Below are 17439 nucleotides of genomic sequence, written 5' to 3'. Positions count from 1 at the left end.
CAGAGGCTTCAGGTCTCCTGATGAAGGATACGGGACCAGAGGCTTCAGGTCTCCTGATGAAGGATACGGGACCAGAGGCTTCAGGTCTGCTGATGAAGGATACGGGACCAGAGGCTTCAGGTCTGCTGATGAAGGATACGGGACCAGAGGCTTCAGGTCTCCTGATGAAGGATACGGGACCAGAGGCTTCAGGTCTCCTGATGAAGGATACGGGACCAGAGGCTTCAGGTCTGCTGATGAAGGATACGGGACCAGAGGCTTCAGGTCTCCTGATGAAGGATACGGGACCAGAGGCTTCAGGTCTCCTGATGAAGGATACGGGACCAGAGGCTTCAGGTCTCCTGATGAAGGATACGGGACCAGAGGCTTCAGGTCTCCTGATGAAGGATACGGAACCAGAGGATTCAGGTCTCCTGATGAACGCTGACTCATGGACACCTCAGAGATGCTTCTGCTTTGTGTTCTGTGAGTTTTGTGCGCTGACGTTGAACACTATTGCAGTTTTATTCTCGTATATTATCTAAATGAGACGCTCTTAAGCCGGCAGCGTAACATGAATGTCTGTGATGTGATTTGCAGTGTCTAATACAGCAGTGCACATTTTAAGCGACTTCCTGTCCGGTCATTGAATGGCTCTCAAGCCCCCCCCCCCCAGTCAGCGGTGCATTCAGGGCCCAAATTCAGCTTGGTCATTGAGACTCCGCAGCTCAGTCAGCCATCAAAGCTGAAACAGGACAATCACCATAGAAACACGCTTCAGCGGGAGGAAACAACCCAATCAGAAACATCCGCAGCACGCTGGACGCGCTGTGGGTCACACAAATCAGACATCCCACCACAGTTAGGCTGCAAGGTCAAGTCAAGGTCAGAAAACAGACAGGGACATTAATAATCATTTCTGTAAACGGGCCAGAATTAGCCAAAAGGCTATTTTTCATCCGTTGTCTCTGGACAGAGCTTCTTTCACCCTAAATATATATACTGTATATATGAAATACAAATAAATAAAAATAACCAAAAAATTAAAAAGTATCAAATTAAACATTTTCAAGTCACACTAAAACATGATGTATCCTGATGTATCATTAAAACCATAAAACACAGTTAGAACATTTTAAAAACATTGAGCAGCCAAAAAGCAGAAGCAGGTGACAGGATGAATGGCCTGAATAGAAATGCTTCATGTACACACCCAAATCGGATTAGTCTGACCCAATCAAGCGCAATCTGATCAATATTATATTCCGATTGACGATCCGATCAAGCCGCCCTTACTGCGCATGTCTGTGACGTCAGCTAAACGCGCTGCTGCTATTCCCGGAAGCTAGCTGAAGCAGAGCGACCGAAAGACAGAACCGGTCAGTATCTGAGACAAACACGTTACCGGAGACATTAAAGGAGGAACGTAAAAGCGCAAACGGGAAAACGAGCTAAAGAACGCTGACGTTTCATGCAGGAAAGGGCGGAGCCATGTTTTGTTTACAACGGAAGTCGCTACGGCTTCTTCTTCTACTGTTTCCGGTATAGTTTGTGTAAATTGTGCATGTCGAAATATATTTTCCCGGTCGAAAGTGTGATGCATGAACACGCAAGTCCTAATCGGATCAATATTTAGGGTCCATAAACACAGTGCATCCGATCACAATTTAGTGCTTACTGAGTGCACGGTGTGTGCGCATGCGCGACCGTTGCTATGGCGCGAAGGTCATTGCCGACAGCAAACGAGTACTTCCGGGTCTCAGCCACCAGCGTTCACGTGAATTGTTGTCATCAGCCCGAGTGAGTAAAGTGCATGTTTTGTGACGCATCGACGAGCTGCGAGCTCACCTCTCCGCTCACCTCTCCGCTCACCCGTCGGCTCACCTCTCCGCTCGCCCGTCGGCTCACCTCTCCGCTCACCTCTCCGCTCGCCCCTCCGCTCGCCCCTCCGCTCGCCCGTCCGCTCACCTCTCCGCTCGCCCCTCCGCTCGCCCCTCCGCTCGCCCGTCCGCTCACCTGTCCGCTCGCCAGTCCGCTCACCCGTCCGCTCGCCCCTCCGCTCACCTCTCCGCTCACCTCTCCGCTCGCCCGTCCGCTCACCTGTCCGCTCGCCAGTCCGCTCGCCCCTCCGCTCGCCCCTCCGCTCGCCCGTCCGCTCGCTCGCCCGTCCGCTCGCCCGTCCGCTCGCCCGTCCGCTCACCTGTCCGCTCGCCCGTCCGCTCACCTGTCCGCTCACCTGTCCGCTCGCCCGTCCGCTCACCTGTGCACACTGATCGTTGTTCTGAGCACATTCTGACGAGAACCAGAGCTTAGTTTTTGAGGAGCTGATATTACCTTCGATCTGTTTGTGATCGATAATCAGACAGAGGAAGTGTTGAAGCCACAGCCGTGTTGCTGTGGAGTGACCAATGAGAAAATAGATGATGAAGACGAATGAAGAAAAGAAAGTGATGAAGAAAGAAAAGAACCCGAGGAGTGGAGATGAGCTGCATAAAAGCTGCAGAGGGAAACCAGCTGAGGTGAAAGAACCAAAGAAGAAGAAAGGAGGGGATCACCTGCTCGTAAACAGAGATGACGATGATGATGATGATGGTTCCGACGTCAACAATGATAAGGGTAAAAGAATCATGGAGGAGGCGGAGCTAGATCAAGGTGATGAGGAAACGACACAGGATTCAGTCAAAGAAAAGAAACGCAGGAAGCAGAAAAAAGTAACAAATAATTATCTGCAAATTAAATCAGAAAATGTTCCGTTAGAGGAAGAACGACAAGCTGAAGAGGAGAAACTGTCAAAGAGAACGAGGAAGGAAAAGAAGAGCTTGTTAGTCAACAGGAAGGAAGGAACTGAAGGACAAGCGAAGGACGAGGAACGCCCCCAAAGTATGGAGGGATTACGGGATAAGAAAAAGAAAAGGAGAGCTCAGAATCAATCAGCACCCCAAATACCTGAGGGGGAGGTGAAACAGAGCAAGAGGAGAAGGGAGGAAGGTGGAAATCACATGAAAGACAGCACCAGGGAGGAAGAGGAGGCGGCGCCGAAGAGGAAGAAAAGGAAACGGAACAAGTCAAAAGGAGAGGAGGAAGAGCCGTCATCACGCCGCTGTGAAGACGAGCAGCAGGAACAGGAAATGGCTGTCAAAGCAGCTTCACGCACAAAAGGCACGAAGAAGAGGAAGGTCTCCATGGAGGAGCACACACAGGTAGGGCAGGAGGAGGAGGAGCACACACAGGTAGGGCAGGAGGAGGAGGAGCACACACAGGTAGGCCAGGAGGAGGAGCACACACAGGTAGGGGAGGAGGAGGAGGAGCACACACAGGTAGGCCAGGAGGAGGAGCACACACAGGTAGGGCAGGAGGAGGAGCACACACAGGTAGGGCAGGAGGAGGAGGAGCACACACAGGTAGGCCAGGAGGAGGAGCACACACAGGTAGGGGAGGAGGAGGAGGAGGACACACAGGTAGGCCAGGGGGAGGAGCACACACAGGTAGGCCAGGAGGAGGAGCACACACAGGTAGGGCAGGAGGAGGAGGAGCACACACAGGTAGGCCAGGGGGAGGAGCACACACAGGTAGGCATTGTTGACGAGGAGCACACACAGGTAGGCCAGGAGGAGGAGCACACACAGGTAGGCATTGTTGACGAGGAGCACACACAGGTAGGCCAGGGGGAGGAGCACACACAGGTAGGCATTGTTGACGAGGAGCACACACAGGTAGGCCAGGGGGAGGAGCACACACAGGTAGGCATTGTTGACGAGGAGCACACACAGGTAGGGCAGCAGGTGACGGGAACGGTGGAGAACCTGAGGTACGCCCCGGCTCGCTAGCTCTGTGAGGTACGCCCCGGCTAGCTAGCTCTGTGAGGTACGTCCCGGCTAGCTAGCTCTGTGAGGTACGTCCCGGCTAGCTAGCTCTGTGAGGTACGTCCCGGCTAGCTAGCTCTGTGAGGTACGCCCCGGCTAGCTAGCTCTGTGAGGTACGCCCCGGCTAGCTAGCTCTGTGAGGTACGCCCAGGCTAGCTAGCTCTGTGAGGTACGCCCCGGCTAGCTAGCTCTGTGAGGTACGCCCCGGCTAGCTAGCTCTGTGAGGTACGCCCCGGCTAGCTAGCTCTGTGAGGTACGCCCCGGCCAGCTAGCTCTGTGAGGTACGCCCCGGCTAGCTAGCTCTGTGAGGTACGCCCAAGCTAGCTAGCTCTGTGAGGTACGCCCCGGCTAGCTAGCTCTGTGAGGTACGCCCAAGCTAGCTAGCTCTGTGAGGTACGCCCCGGCTAGCTCGCTCTGTGAGGTACGCCCAGGCTAGCTAGCTCTGTGAGGTACGCCCCGGCTAGCTAGCTCTGGGAGGTACGCCCCGGCTAGCTAGCTCTGTGAGGTACGCCCAAGCTAGCTAGCTCTGTGAGGTACGTCCCGGCTAGCTAGCTCTGTGAGGTACGCCCAAGCTAGCTAGCTCTGTGAGGTACGCCCCGGCTAGCTAGCTCTGTGAGGTACGCCCCGGCTAGCTAGCTCTGTGAGGTACGCCCCGGCTAGCTAGCTCTGTGAGGTACGCCCCGGCTAGCTAGCTCTGTGAGGTACGCCCCGGCTAGCTAGCTCTGTGAGGTACGCCCCGGCTAGCTAGCTCTGTGAGGTACGCCCCGGCTAGCTAGCTCTGTGAGGTACGCCCCGGCTAGCTAGCTCTGTGAAGTACGCCCCGGCTAGCTAGCTCTGATGCTGTTCACTGTTCTTTTGTCTCTGAATTGAATATTGTTTGTGGGTTAGGAGTTTCTCCCGGTGGAGGTGAAGAAGTCTGAAACCACCGATGAACTCTCCACCAACCAGGTGAGGACAGCTCTCTATGGTCTGAGTGCTACAGAAAGAGCCTGTTAGCCTAGCTTAGCATAATGGCTCGAACAGGGGAAATGATGCCCTTCATCTAAGCTGAAGGAGCCTTTTGTAAACGATCCCCCTGAGAGGTCACGTCTGGACTTCTGTGACTGTTTAAGGCACTCAACCTGAAACAGTCGGTACTATTAGCTTTCACCTAACGAAGAAGAAGATAAAGAAGTTCCAGGTAACAGCAGAACCACCGCCGCTCCAGGTCGCCTGTCATCAGAGAGGCAGAGCTAAACTCCACACCCCTAGTCTCTAGTACAGACTATTATCTAGTCAGGCAAGGCTCCTGAAGCCACAGGAAGTGACCTCAGCCTTGAGGATTACAGTGATTTGTTCTAACGGCCTCTGCTCCCCAGGGGTTCGGCCAGTGGACCACGGCCCAGTTTGGCAGCTCCGAGCAGCGGCAGAAGTTCCTCCGGTTGATGGGCGGGTTCAACAAGCGTTTCCAGCCGGCTGCTGGGAACGCTGGAAGAGCCAACATGGCGCCGGGACTGCAAGCACAGCAGCTGCTGCAGCGAGGACTTCAGGGGGAGTTTGACCGCGCCCAGTCACGCAGGTCAGACTTCGGGAACAGGGGCACTGGACTGGGGTTTACCGCACCCCCCACTAAGAAGTTCTCCATCGACATCAGTGCCTGCCGATCAGTTCGCTTCGATGACTGAGTGTGCGTGTCTGAACTGTCCCACCAGCTGAGTTGGAGCAGAAGCTCCTCCCCCTTGAGTCTGGGATCTGCTGGAGGTTTCTTCCTATTAAAGGCAGCTATAGTCTCAGCTTCATTTTCATTAGCAGGTTCCGATTCCATGCATTTTATTTCTGCACCGACTCCATCCTACGACTGAAGGTGGCGCTATTCGTTTGGGTCATGGTCTGATCTCCCGCCTTTTGAAGGACGGAGCAGCTGAGAATAAACGTAAATTACTGAACACAGAAGACGATTAGATCCATTCCTGTTAAGAGTCACTTTATTTCAGTCTCGTAAAAACCAGATGAGAACTGTTTGAACTGTTGCCTCTTCCGGCTCCGCCTCCAGCCCCGCCTCCAGCCGGAGGCGGTAGGGAATGAGAGTAAAACGTCTTTCTGCTCATGCTGCTCAGGAGGTCACTGCAAAACGCACCTGGTGGCTGACCAATCAAAACCTCCGACTTCAGGGTCTCATTAGTAAGAATGGGGGCAGTCCCGTTTGTCTTTGGGGGGGGCGGCTTGAAGACGGAGTCTGTTTAAAGACAGTCAGACAAGAATTGAGAAGAAGCTGCTGATTTCCTGTTTCCCAGGAGACGGGCGGCGCCATGGCGACGGTGGGGGGGCTTCAGGCCTGCAGGTACTCCGGCTGCACTCGAGCCACTTTTCGGAGCTCTTTGACGTGCGTCCGTGGGCACTGCATCTCACACCAGCTGATGGGAACCATCTGAGCACCTGATGGACCAAAGACAACCACGTCATACAAACACGCAAGGTGTCTCCAGGCCTCTCGGGGGCGCTGTCCTCCCGCCTGGTGTCCAGCCAACGCATCACGATGAGGGATGAGGCTTACCTGATTCGCTGTGAGCCACGACCACGCCCAGCTCGTTCTCTGCCGTTGCCAGCAGGTAGTTGGACTGCACATCGCCCAGGGAGATCTGACATCACAGGTCAGGAGGTTACCTTCAGTCTGCACACCTGCACCGGAGCCCCCCCGGGAATAAAAGCAGACATTCTGGGGCCGCCGGAGCCTTCCAGACGGGACGCAGGGAAAGGATACCACTTTGGCCAAGACGATGTCCCCCGGTCGGAAGCTTTTGTACAACTCCACCTGTTAGCAAATAAAGACTTGAGCCCCGCCTGCTCAAACCAGGAGATCAGGTGAAGGTGATCCGGCTGAACTCACCTTGTCTTTCTCCGTCATGCGCACGTCTTCTCGCCTGTCAGTAGAAGACGGGTCTCCGTTTAGAAGATGAAGGTGCGAGACGTTTCATTGTGGGACAGATCTTTGGGGTTTACCTGATGGTTCCTCTGAAGCTGTCCTTCAGTGGGGTGGAGCCCACGTATAGGATGTGGACTTTAGCGAACCTGGGGTTGATGCTGGTCACCTGAACAAGTTAAGACCAGGAACATTCAACGTCTGCAGGTACATGTCCTCCAAGGACGACTGGAGAGACGTCTGCAGGTACATGTCCTCTAAGGACGACTGTGGAGAGACGTCTGCAGGTACATGTCCTCTAAGGACGACTGTGGAGAGACGTCTGCAGGTACATGTCCTCCAAGGACGACTGGAGAGACGTCTGCAGGTACATGTCCTCTAAGGACAACTGTGGAGAGACGTCTGCAGGTACATGTCCTCTAAGGACGACTGTGGAGAGACGTCTGCAGGTACATGTCCTCCAAGGACGACTGGAGAGACGTCTGCAGGTACATGTCCTCTAAGGACGACTGTGGAGAGACGTCTGCAGGTACATGTCCTCTAAGGACGACTGTGGAGAGACGTCTGCAGGTACATGTCCTCTAAGGACGACTGGAGAGACGTCTGCAGGTACATGTCCTCTAAGGACGACTGGAGAGACGTCTGCAGGTACATGTCCTCTAAGGACGACTGTGGAGAGACGTCTGCAGGTACATGTCCTCTAAGGACGACTGTGGAGAGACGTCTGCAGGTACATGTCCTCTAAGGACGACTGGAGAGACGTCTGCAGGTACATGTCCTCTAAGGACGACTGGAGAGACGTCTGCAGGTACATGTCCTCTAAGGACGACTGGAGAGACGTCTGCAGGTACATGTCCTCTAAGGACGACTGGAGAGACGTCTGCAGGTACATGTCCTCTAAGGACGACTGGAGAGACGTCTGCAGGAACATGTCCTCTAAGGACGACTGGAGAGACGTCTGCAGGTACATGTCCTCTAAGGACGACTGGAGAGACGTCTGCAGGTACATGTCCTCTAAGGACGACTGGAGAGACGTCTGCAGGTACATGTCCTCTAAGGACGACTGGAGAGACGTCTGCAGGTACATGTCCTCTAAGGACGACTGGAGAGACGTCTGCAGGTACATGTCCTCTAAGGACGACTGTGGAGAGACGTCTGCAGGTACATGTCCTCTAAGGACGACTGGAGAGACGTCTGCAGGCACATGTCCTCTAAGGACGACTGTGGAGAGACGTCTGCAGGTACATGTCCTCTAAGGACGACTGTGGAGAGACGTCTGCAGGTACATGTCCTCTAAGGACGACTGTGGAGAGACGTCTGCAGGTACATGTCCTCCAAGGACGACTGGAGAGACGTCTGCAGGTACATGTCCTCTAAGGACGACTGGAGAGACGTCTGCAGGTACATGTCCTCTAAGGACGACTGTGGAGAGACGTCTGCAGGAACATGTCCTCTAAGGACGACTGTTTGGAGTAAATCCGGTCGTTTTTCAAAATAAAATACATTTTAGACGCTAACAATCGATACAATGGAAATTGTATACATGAGTTGTTCTTTCTTTATGGCCCGGTAACGAACGCCTCATGGACCGGTACCGGTACCGGTACCGGGCCGCGGTCCGGTGGTCCAACACCAGCGTCTTACCTTACAGGTGACCACGGCTCCCACGTTGGGCAGCATTTGTGTTTCCGTTTCTCTGACCACTGAGATCACCGCGAGCTGGGAGGAGACAGAACCAGTTCAGTCCGGGGCCCGCCGACGCGCGGACCGACGCGCGGACCAGGTGGACCGACGCGCGGACCAGGTGGACCGACGCGCGGACCGACGCGCGGACCGACGCGCGGACCAGGTGGACCGACGCGCGGACCGACGCGCGGACCAGGTGGACCGACGCGCGGACCGACGCGCGGACCGACGCGCGGACCAGGTGGACCGACGCGTGGACCGACGCGCCTACCTGCTCCTCCTTCTCGTTCTTCCTCAGCACGTAGCCTGCCAGCGCGGAGTAAACGTGTCCGTGCCGCAGGTACACCCCCGCGCCCGGAGTCCAGCCCTCCGCGCTGCACAGCTTCTCACCTGGAGACACCGGGGAGGACAGCGCGGTGACGTCATCCACCGGATGGGGGACAACACAACGAGAAGACAGAACGGTCCTCACCTGGAACGCACAGCTTCACGGGCGACATGTTTCCGAGAAGAGCAGCTCGTCAGCTGATTGGCCCGAACCAATCATAGACGTGGTTTCTGATTGGCCGGTCTGACGCTGAGCGGAAGTAAAACAAGGACGGGTTGGTGCGCCATGTTGGTTGAGGCGCACGTGTTACGTAATGACGTTACAAAACGTGACGGGAAGGGAGCACATGAACGCGTACTAAATAAATACTAAATCATACTAAATACTAAATCAAATACTAAGTTGTTTAACCCTGTCTTCTACCCTGAGACATTTTGCTAGCCTAAAATGGCTCAGGGTAGAAGACAGGGTTAAACAACTCAAAATGGGATTGGCATTTAAAATAGCCAATGCAGCTCTGCCCTCAGTCCCCTCAATCCCTGCATACCTGAATAAACACCTCCACAGATTTAGTGACACCCACAGCCACAACACTAGAGGGAGCTCAAACAACAACCTGATTACCCCCTCCTATAGGACTAACATGGGTAAATCATCTTTTTACAATACTGCCCCCTAAGGGTGGAACTGTTTGACTCCTGCCCTCAAAACATGCACCTCTTTGGCCTCCTTCAAAAAGGCCCTAAAAATACACCTTTTAGGGGGACAGAAACGGAGATAGTCATCACGACTCTCTCCAGATCAAACCCCCCCCCCCCCCTTTTTTTTTGTCCACCTACGTTGCACATATTAAGTGTCTTGGTAATTTATTGTAATTTATTGTAATTTATGTAATTTATTGTCATTCATTGTCATTTTGCATCTGTGGTGTGATTTATTTTAAATTTATTGTTAGTTTGCATCTGTGGTGTAAAATTATTTTTAGTTTTCTAATGTTATTCTGCATCAATGAGTAATTTAATATTGGTTTTATTTTTATTTGTATTTGTATTGTTAAATGTACTAATAACTTTCAACAGAAACAAGACCGCAAGGGCTTTTTAGAAATGCTCCCACGTTCGACTATACTGTACTGTAATACATGCTACTCTTTGACTGTACTTGTACTGTAATACATGCTACTCTTTGACTGTACTTGTACTGTAATACATGCTACTGTTTGACTGTACTTGTACTGTAATACATGCTACTCTTTGACTGTACTTGTACTCTAACACTCTGTCTAATAAATATGTTCATCATCTAAATACTTTTTATTGATTTGTCCCCCGGAGGGCAGTTTGGTTTACAGCAGTTACACTTTCTAAGCGTAGCCCAGGCAACATGGGTGAAGTGTCTTGGACACAACAACACACGTGCCTGAGCCGGGAATCGAACCGCCAACCTCTTGATCGTAGGACGACCCTCCCAACCGCCCGTACTACATCTAGGCTCTCACCGGGTTGTGTTTATCCAGCATGTTTAATCTCCTGCAGTGTCACCATTCTAATAATGCACACTGTTAGAACCAATTCCTCTAGAACCACATGGATCATAGTGAGAAATGTAAATACAGAACACTTTACACACAATTCAACATTTCACCACATGATGGTTAGACAATCCCACAACAAACAAATGAGCAGCGGCGAACACATCACCCTGTTTTACTGCTGTGGGCTTTAAAGTTTGGGTTCGGGTCCAGGCCGGCTCCCGTTTGGGTTCGGGTCCAGGCCGGCTCCCGTTTGGGTTCGGGTCCAGGTCGGCTCCCGTTTGGGTTCGGGTCCAGGCCGGCTCCCGTTTGGGTTCGGGTCCAGGTCGGCTCCCGTTTGGGTTCGGGTCCAGGCCGGCTCCCGTTTGGGTTCGGGTCCAGGCCGGCTCCCGTTTGGGTTCGGGTCCAGGCCGGCTCCCGTTTGGGTTCGGGTACAGGCCGGCTCCCGTTTGGGTTTGAGCAGAAGGAGAAGACAAATGGACGTAGTGAGGGAGGACATGAGAGTGGCTGGTGTTGGGGAGGACGATGCAAAGGACAGGACTAGAAGACGACCCAGGAGAAGAGACATGGACGTAGTGAGGGAGGACATGAGAGTGGCTGGTGTTGGGGAGGACGATGCAAAGGACGGGACTAGAGGACGACCCAGGAGAAGAGACATGGACGTAGTGAGGGAGGACATGAGAGTGGCTGGTGTTGGGGAGGACGATGCAAAGGACAGGACTAGAGGACGACCCAGGAGAAGAGACATGGACGTAGTGAGGGAGGACATGAGAGTGGCTGGTGTTGGGGAGGACGATGCAAAGGACAGGACTAGAGGACGACCCAGGAGAAGAGACATGGACGTAGTGAGGGAGGACATGAGAGTGGCTGGTGTTGGGGAGGACGATGCAAAGGACAGGACTAGAGGACGACCCAGGAGAAGAGACATGGACGTAGTGAGGGAGGACATGAGAGTGGCTGGTGTTGGGGAGGACGATGCAAAGGACAGGGTGAAGTGGAGAACGTTGGGTTGCTGTGGCGACCCCTCAGGGGACAAGAAGAAAGAAGATTTAACGGCCGGTAGGGGGCAGTGCGGCCCGTCGGTGAGTCGAGACTGCTGAAAATTCAGTGAGGCGCAGAATAAGAGTCGTCATCCTGGCTCGTCCTGCGTCATCGGCCTGCGCCGAAGGCTCAGCTACTTTAGTTGTAGTTTGTTTGGCAGAGCAGCGGACGGACCGAACCTTTCACGGTTCACCGGTACCGGAAATGTGTCTCAGTGGAGGATGACTCAATGTCTGCACGTTAGCCCCGGAGAAAGCACGACGTGAAAATGACACGCTGAGAAGACCGCGTGCGTGTGCGTGTGCGTGTGCGTGTGTGTGCGCGGGGGGTTCCGAGTTAGCTTTGACTCGTCAGAGGAAGCAGTTCTGATAGGACTAAATGGACTTCTCAAATCTGTTCACGAGGCTTCCTGGTTCCGGAGAAGATGCTCGGAGCAGCGGGCCGCCGGCCCCGACGCGCAGGTATTCCAGGGACACCGGCGTCCCCGGCCGGGACGCCGGTGTCCCGGCCGGGGACGCCGGTGTCCGGCGGGGGACGCTGTCCGGCGGGGGACGCTGGTGTCCGGCGGGGGACGCCGGTGTCCGGCGGGGGACGCCGGTGTCCGGCGGGGGACGCCGGTGTCCGGCGGGGGACGCTGGTGTCCGGCCGGGACGTTCTCCTGAAAAGGTTCTCATTGGGCTTTGTTTATTTTTAGGAGCAACACTGCAAAGATCCACGTTGATCAAATGCGTCTCCCTAAAAAGGTGAGCTAGAGCCGTTTACCTGTCTCCATGTCTCCGTGTCTCCGTGTCTCAGGTCTCATGTCTCACGTCGGATCACGGTAACAGCGTGTCGTGTGGACAGCCTGATGGAGTTTCTCTTTCATGTGTTTGATGTTGTATAAACCTGATGACAGGCGTTCCACAGAATGACTCCACATCTGGATTTTAGAACAGCTGCAGTTCCCAGAATGGACAAACTGGACTCTTCATCACGCCGGCTCCAGCCGTCTTCAGGCCCCCGAACATCAAAGACTTCGGTTTCATTTCTCGTTTCTTCGTGAACTCCATCGGGGGATGGGGTCCCACCGGGGACCGAATCCCACCGGGGACCGGGTCCCACCGGGGTTCGGGGTCCCACCGGGGGACCGAGTCCCACCGGGGGACGGGGTCCCACCGGGTTTCGGGGTCCCACCGGGGGACGGGGTCCCACCGGGTTTCGGGGTCCCACCGGGGGACCGAGTCCCACCGGGGGACGGGGTCCCACCGGGCTCTGGTTGGGGTCCCACCGGGCTCTGGTTGGGGTCCCACCGGGCTCTGGTCGGGGTCCCACCGGGCTCTGGTCGGGGTCCCACCGGGCTCTGGTTGGGGTCCCACCGGGCTCTGGTTGGGGTCCGTGATGCGGTCCGGCGCTGAGTCCAGTTTGCTGCGTTGCTCCTTCTCTTTGGTTCTGGACGCTTTGACGTCTTCCTTGTTCCAGTCGGCTCCTCTTTCGTTCGGTCCGGGTCCAGACTAGACCCAGGTCGTCTGTCTGCTCGGGGCAGGTGTGAGAACGCCTTCTACCTGCAGACGGACCATCGGGGGGGTCGAGTCTCGGTGAAGCGAGTCGTACGTCTCCCCCGAGGCTTGACCTGAAAACATTCGTGGCTGACGCGAACCATTTCCTGTTCCTGCTGCGTTTTAGACGGTAGTTCTGTGGGCGTCCTCCGGGGGGCTCCCCTCTTTGTCGGTGGTGTAAACTGTAACTCGTCGTTTTGCTTCTTCACTTCATGTCGTTTCCTGTTTCCCACAGAAGCGCCGTCACGAGGCCCGAGCGAGCAGAACTGGCCCCGCCTCCACGCCGAAGCCTAGCCGTCACGGTGGCTCCTACCGAGCTCCAGATCGCACACCGGGAGAGCGGAGAGGCAGGACCGCTGCCAGAGGGGGGCGCCACCGAAGCGGTGAAACGGTAAGCGAGACGCTCGCAGCCTCCGTCTGCTGCAGTTCAAAGGACACCTGCGGATCAATACGTGTGATCATCTCCTCAGCATACCCACAATCCCCTGCTCTGACGCTGATATGTTTGGTACTCGGTTCTGGACATGTCGGGAGCTTGTCGCCCCAGACTTGATGGATCAGTAGTTCTGGTTCTGTTTCATGTAACTCAAACTGTAACTGATGAGTCTTTTAAGTGTTTATTCAAAATCAACAGCTAAGCACAGACCTCCCCCAAGCAGCTCGGCCCCCTCCTAGCCGGATCTACACCGTCCACACGGTGATCTGGGTCAGCACCAGAAGGTTCTAGATGGTTCTGGGTGTCTTTATACCCCCCCCCCCCCCCCCCCTACATGACTGTCATATTCCATTAACAGTCGACGGACATTTTGAAGCTCCACTGACTGTTAATGAAACGTTCAAAGTGATCCAGAATCCAGGATGTGACGGTGTTTTTGTCCCCCGGGTGTCCCCCGAGTGTCCCCCGGGTGTCCCCTTCACCCTGTCCACCCTCCTGCTGTGCTTGTCTCTTCTCGTAGGACTGCCAGAGGAGATGTTCGAGGGCCATGACTCAGGAGTTTATGGACCAGAATGCTTTTCTGGTGGATGGGCGGCTACTTTGTCGGCACTTCCTGTGGGGGAGGTGCATCAAGGCAGGTTGCTTCCTGGACTCCCGACTCGAGCAGACGAGAGAACGCCTGATCATTTTGTTTCTTCTCTTTTCTGTATCTGCAGGGTGACGACTGCCAACTGGAACACGCTCAAGGTTCTAATGATCTCATCAAAGAACTCTGCAAGTTCTATGTCCAGGGACACTGCATGAAAGGCGGGCGCTGCCCATACATGCACAATATCCTGAAGCTCCACCCCCTCCTGCTGCGGCAGCAGTTAGTCACAGAATGTCCAACGCTTCCTTTACTCGGCCCAACAGTCGTTTCCCTGCAAGTTCTTCCATCGGACACAGAGATGTTCACAAGCAGCCGCTTGCAGGTTTTCCCACGAGCCGCTTGATGATGTCACGACTCAGCTGTTGGATAAGGTGCGTATGCAGCGAGCGGTCATGAAGGCGTCAATCGTTGCCCATATATGGACGATGCTTCGTTTCTCCCTGCAGGAAATGGAGCGCGAGAAGGCGTGTCACGAAGTCAGACAGAAAGCTGAGGAGGCGTGCCCAGAACAGCCGGCAAAGGCGGGCGGGTCCGACGCACCTGAAGGGTTCCTGCGGTCCCCCAGGTGCAGGCGTGGCTTCTCCGTTGTCTGTGCAGCAGAGTAAATGTTGCAGCTGCAGCGTGACGTTACGCGCTTCTGTGTTTTAGGTTCAGCTTTTACAACAGCGCAGAGACCGAAGCCCCGTCTGCAGCCGGAGGCGGGGCGACTCATGCAGAGGGGGCGGGCGTCGCCCGGCCTCACGGCTCGCCCTCCGCTGACCTTGAAGATGTGGATCCAGTTTGTTATTCCGTTGGACGTCAGCAGTGCAGCCCGTTCTTAACAGCCCCAGGAACTGAGCAGTGTGCCCCCCCCCCTTACCCTCATTTCACTTCTGATGCCGACGCTGTTCTCAGGTCTGTAGGTACGACCTTGAGCCGCACAAATACGACCTTGAGCCGCACAAATACGCCTTCTACTGCTCAAACCGCAACCAGTACCCCAAAAACAAGCGTGGGAGGGGTCACCAGTCCTCTGGCAAGATCAGAAAGCTCAGGTGTGGTAAACGCCAGAAATGAAGCGCGCCTGTCATCCGTCCAGGTGTTCGCCGGCCCGAGCTCAAAGGTCTGCCCGAATCGTCACCTTGTCTCCGGGGATCACAGGAACCGCGGCGGGAATGAACCGGGACCGCCCGAAGCCGTTCTGGGTGGTGCGAGTTCAGTGAACTGTGGAAGAGAAGATGCTCGCGTTGTGTCAAGACCTCCACGTCAGACATCTGCTTCCCAGCACCCGAAAAGGTTCAAGTCCCGTGTCCCAGGTCAGACATCTGCTCCCCAGCACCCGAAAAGGTTCAAGTCCCGTGTCCCACGTCAGACATCTGCTCCCCAGCACCCGAAAAGGTTCAAGTCCCGTGTCCCAGGTCAGACATCTGCTCCCCAGCACCCGAAAAGGTTCAAGTCCCGTGTCCCAGGTCAGGCATCCGACTCGCAGGCACGCTCTTTGGCTTTCTCAGCAGCTGTTCCTGTTGAACCTTCCGGAAGTCGCATCGAGTCTGATTCTACCACTGAGAGGCGCTGTGCCCCCGGGGAGACGCAGTCCGTCCCTGGGGGCACAGCGGGACGCAGCGATGGTTCAGACCCCCTGAAAAGGGCCTTTAATGATCCGCTTTGTGTCACTGACGAGCTGCAGCCTGCGGACACTCGTCCTCATCAGCAGTCGGTCCAATCTTCCTGTCCCGCCCCCGGGCCGCCCCCGGCCCGCCCCTGGCTCGGTCTGTTTGCTGCTCCTCTCCCGTGTATCCGGTCGAAACCAGATTATTCACAGACCCGTCATCGATCGGGTTCCAGAAGCAGAACTACTGATCTGGAGACACGGCTCTCGGCCCCCGCCCGAGCTGGGCCGGTCCTGAATGCACCGAGATCGCCGACCCGCAACAGTCCACACCCATTTACAAGCCACACCCACGAGGAGCTGCCGGGCGTCTCGCCCCACAAAGGTAAGGACATGCTTCCCAAAAGGACAATTGAGAGATGAGTTTCATGCGTCTTGTCTTCCAGGGTTTGCAGCAGCAGGAAGTTCTCTGACGTCTCTTTTCCTGTGCCTGAGTCCGTACAGAGGGACAGAGTAGCAGGACGGCGTCCAGAGCCGTGTCCTTTCAGGTATTTAGAGAAATATACAGTAGAGACGTTCTACATGTAGTTCTTACCGTGTCCCATCGTGGTTTCTGATCGATTTAAGACATGCCAAATACATTGATTATGGAAGTGCTATTTTAACCCTTGTGAAGACATTTTAAATCATCTGTGGTGTCAAAGACCGCATGTTAGTCTGAGCGTTCACCTGACCTGTCCCGGGTCTACGTGTTTATGCACCGGGGGCTATTTCTGGTTGGTCTGTCCCGGGTCTACGTGTTGATGCACCGGGGGCTATTTCTGGTTGGTCTGCCCCGGGTCTACGTGTTGATGCACCGGGGGCTATTTCTGGTTGGTCTGTCCCGGGTCTACGTGTTGATGCACCGGGGGCTATTTCTGGTTGGTCTGTCCCGGGTCTACGTGTTGATGCACCGGGGGCTATTTCTGGTTGGTCTGTCCCGGGTCTACGTGTTGATGCACCGGGGGCTATTTCTGGTTGGTCTGTCCCGGGTCTACGTGTTGATGCACCGGGGGCTATTTCTGGTTGGTCTGTCCCGGGTCTACGTGTTGATGCACCGGGGGCTATTTCTGGTTGGTCTGTCCCGGGTCTACGTGTTGATGCACCGGGGGCTCTTTCTGGTTGGTCTGTCCCAGGTCTACGGAGACGCTGCAGGGCTCACCGGCCCTCCTCAGAAGCAACACAAGGGTTAACACATGGTGGTCCAACAAAACCCCAACGGGAGGCCGGAGACTCTGAAGTTACCGTTGGTGCTGCTGATGGAGCTTCTCACCCAATCAGGATGGAGGAAGCAGAGTGTGGTGACCACACCCCTCCAGGACATTTTTAAATACACAATGTATTTCATCTTTTTCTGCTGCTCAGTGATGCAGCTGTGCTTTGGGGTTGTATAAATTCTTAAACTCTAATGCTTAAATTGAATGTTTAAAACCCACAGAAGTCTTTGATGCCATAATTGCTTTGCAATTTTTTTTAAAATGTTTTTGTGTCACATCAACATTTCTCCTGAATGTAACATTAAATCACTGACATTTACAGCCTTCTATATGTGGTGTAATAATTCTCCTAATTAACATTAGGACATGTAACACTAATAGGAAGCATTTACAGAACAAATGACAGGAGGAGACGCACCAGGAAGTACCGTGCCCCCATCGGACCGGCGGGTAGGCGGGCTGCCCCGAGCAGGACGGCTTGGGACAGGAAGTGGACACGTGAAGTCGTTCAATCTCGCTTTGATGCGAGTTGATCGGAGGTTAAGTGAGGATTACAGCTTCAGATCAATGTTTGTGATCACCGGTGTGCATTGTTTAAAAAACCGAGTTAAATGAGTATCACAAGTGTGTATTATTATTATTCATGTG

The 17439-nt window shown here is 54.6% G+C and overlaps 3 protein-coding genes across 3 annotated transcripts; 2 read left to right on the top strand and 1 right to left on the bottom strand.

Annotated features, from left to right (window-relative positions):
• The first annotated feature begins 1340 nt into the window (after positions 1 to 1340).
• On the top strand, positions 1341 to 5762 carry knop1 (lysine-rich nucleolar protein 1). The gene is made up of 4 exons (XM_068750847.1): positions 1341 to 1358; positions 2342 to 3179; positions 4731 to 4790; positions 5201 to 5762. Exons 2-4 carry the CDS (start codon positions 2400 to 2402, stop codon positions 5504 to 5506), a joined length of 1146 nt encoding a protein of 381 aa, XP_068606948.1. The 5' UTR covers positions 1341 to 1358; positions 2342 to 2399; the 3' UTR covers positions 5507 to 5762.
• Positions 5763 to 5789: 27 nt separating this feature from the next.
• Positions 5790 to 8954, bottom strand: exosc1 (exosome component 1). Its single transcript, XM_068750846.1, has 8 exons — positions 8900 to 8954; positions 8699 to 8817; positions 8386 to 8460; positions 6822 to 6910; positions 6709 to 6742; positions 6583 to 6633; positions 6376 to 6460; positions 5790 to 6257 (listed from the first exon to the last, which is right to left on the bottom strand). Exons 1-8 carry the CDS (start codon positions 8925 to 8927, stop codon positions 6151 to 6153), a joined length of 588 nt encoding a protein of 195 aa, XP_068606947.1. The 5' UTR covers positions 8928 to 8954; the 3' UTR covers positions 5790 to 6150.
• Positions 8955 to 11514: 2560 nt separating this feature from the next.
• LOC137906627 (uncharacterized) lies at positions 11515 to 17436 on the top strand. Its single transcript, XM_068750914.1, has 11 exons — positions 11515 to 11788; positions 12022 to 12070; positions 13098 to 13253; positions 13819 to 13932; positions 14015 to 14170; positions 14394 to 14512; positions 14596 to 14725; positions 14842 to 14938; positions 14982 to 15920; positions 16040 to 16083; positions 16711 to 17436. Exons 1-11 carry the CDS (start codon positions 11706 to 11708, stop codon positions 16765 to 16767), a joined length of 1944 nt encoding a protein of 647 aa, XP_068607015.1. The 5' UTR covers positions 11515 to 11705; the 3' UTR covers positions 16768 to 17436.
• Positions 17437 to 17439: the final 3 nt, after the last annotated feature.

The sequence above is a fragment of the Brachionichthys hirsutus genome, chromosome 17 (genome assembly GCF_040956055.1).
Source record: "Brachionichthys hirsutus isolate HB-005 chromosome 17, CSIRO-AGI_Bhir_v1, whole genome shotgun sequence".
Taxonomy (NCBI): Eukaryota; Metazoa; Chordata; class Actinopteri; order Lophiiformes; family Brachionichthyidae; genus Brachionichthys; species Brachionichthys hirsutus.
The sequence above is the reverse complement of the archived record's forward strand: the minus strand, read 5'-3'. Positions and strand labels throughout refer to the sequence as shown.

What these genes read in the sequence shown, in the direction of transcription:
- knop1 (XM_068750847.1), top strand. Translation starts at nt 2,400, where the DNA reads ATGATGAAGACGAATGAAGAAAAGAAAGTGATGAAGAAAGAAAAGAAC. An exon ending in CCATGGAGGAGCACACACAG is followed by an intron (nt 3,180 to 4,730) that starts GTAGGGCAGGAG and finishes TTTGTGGGTTAG; the next exon opens with GAGTTTCTCCCGGTGGAGGT. An exon ending in ATGAACTCTCCACCAACCAG is followed by an intron (nt 4,791 to 5,200) that starts GTGAGGACAGCT and finishes TCTGCTCCCCAG; the next exon opens with GGGTTCGGCCAGTGGACCAC.
- LOC137906627 (XM_068750914.1), top strand. Translation starts at nt 11,706, where the DNA reads ATGGACTTCTCAAATCTGTTCACGAGGCTTCCTGGTTCCGGAGAAGAT. An exon ending in CCGCCGGCCCCGACGCGCAG is followed by an intron (nt 11,789 to 12,021) that starts GTATTCCAGGGA and finishes GTTTATTTTTAG; the next exon opens with GAGCAACACTGCAAAGATCC. An exon ending in TGTGGGGGAGGTGCATCAAG is followed by an intron (nt 13,933 to 14,014) that starts GCAGGTTGCTTC and finishes CTGTATCTGCAG; the next exon opens with GGTGACGACTGCCAACTGGA.
- exosc1 (XM_068750846.1), bottom strand. Translation starts at nt 8,927, where the DNA reads ATGTCGCCCGTGAAGCTGTGCGTTCCAG. An exon ending in GCATGACGGAGAAAGACAAG is followed by an intron (nt 6,634 to 6,708) that starts GTGAGTTCAGCC and finishes ATTTGCTAACAG; the next exon opens with GTGGAGTTGTACAAAAGCTT. An exon ending in ACATCGTCTTGGCCAAAGTG is followed by an intron (nt 6,461 to 6,582) that starts GTATCCTTTCCC and finishes CTGTGATGTCAG; the next exon opens with ATCTCCCTGGGCGATGTGCA.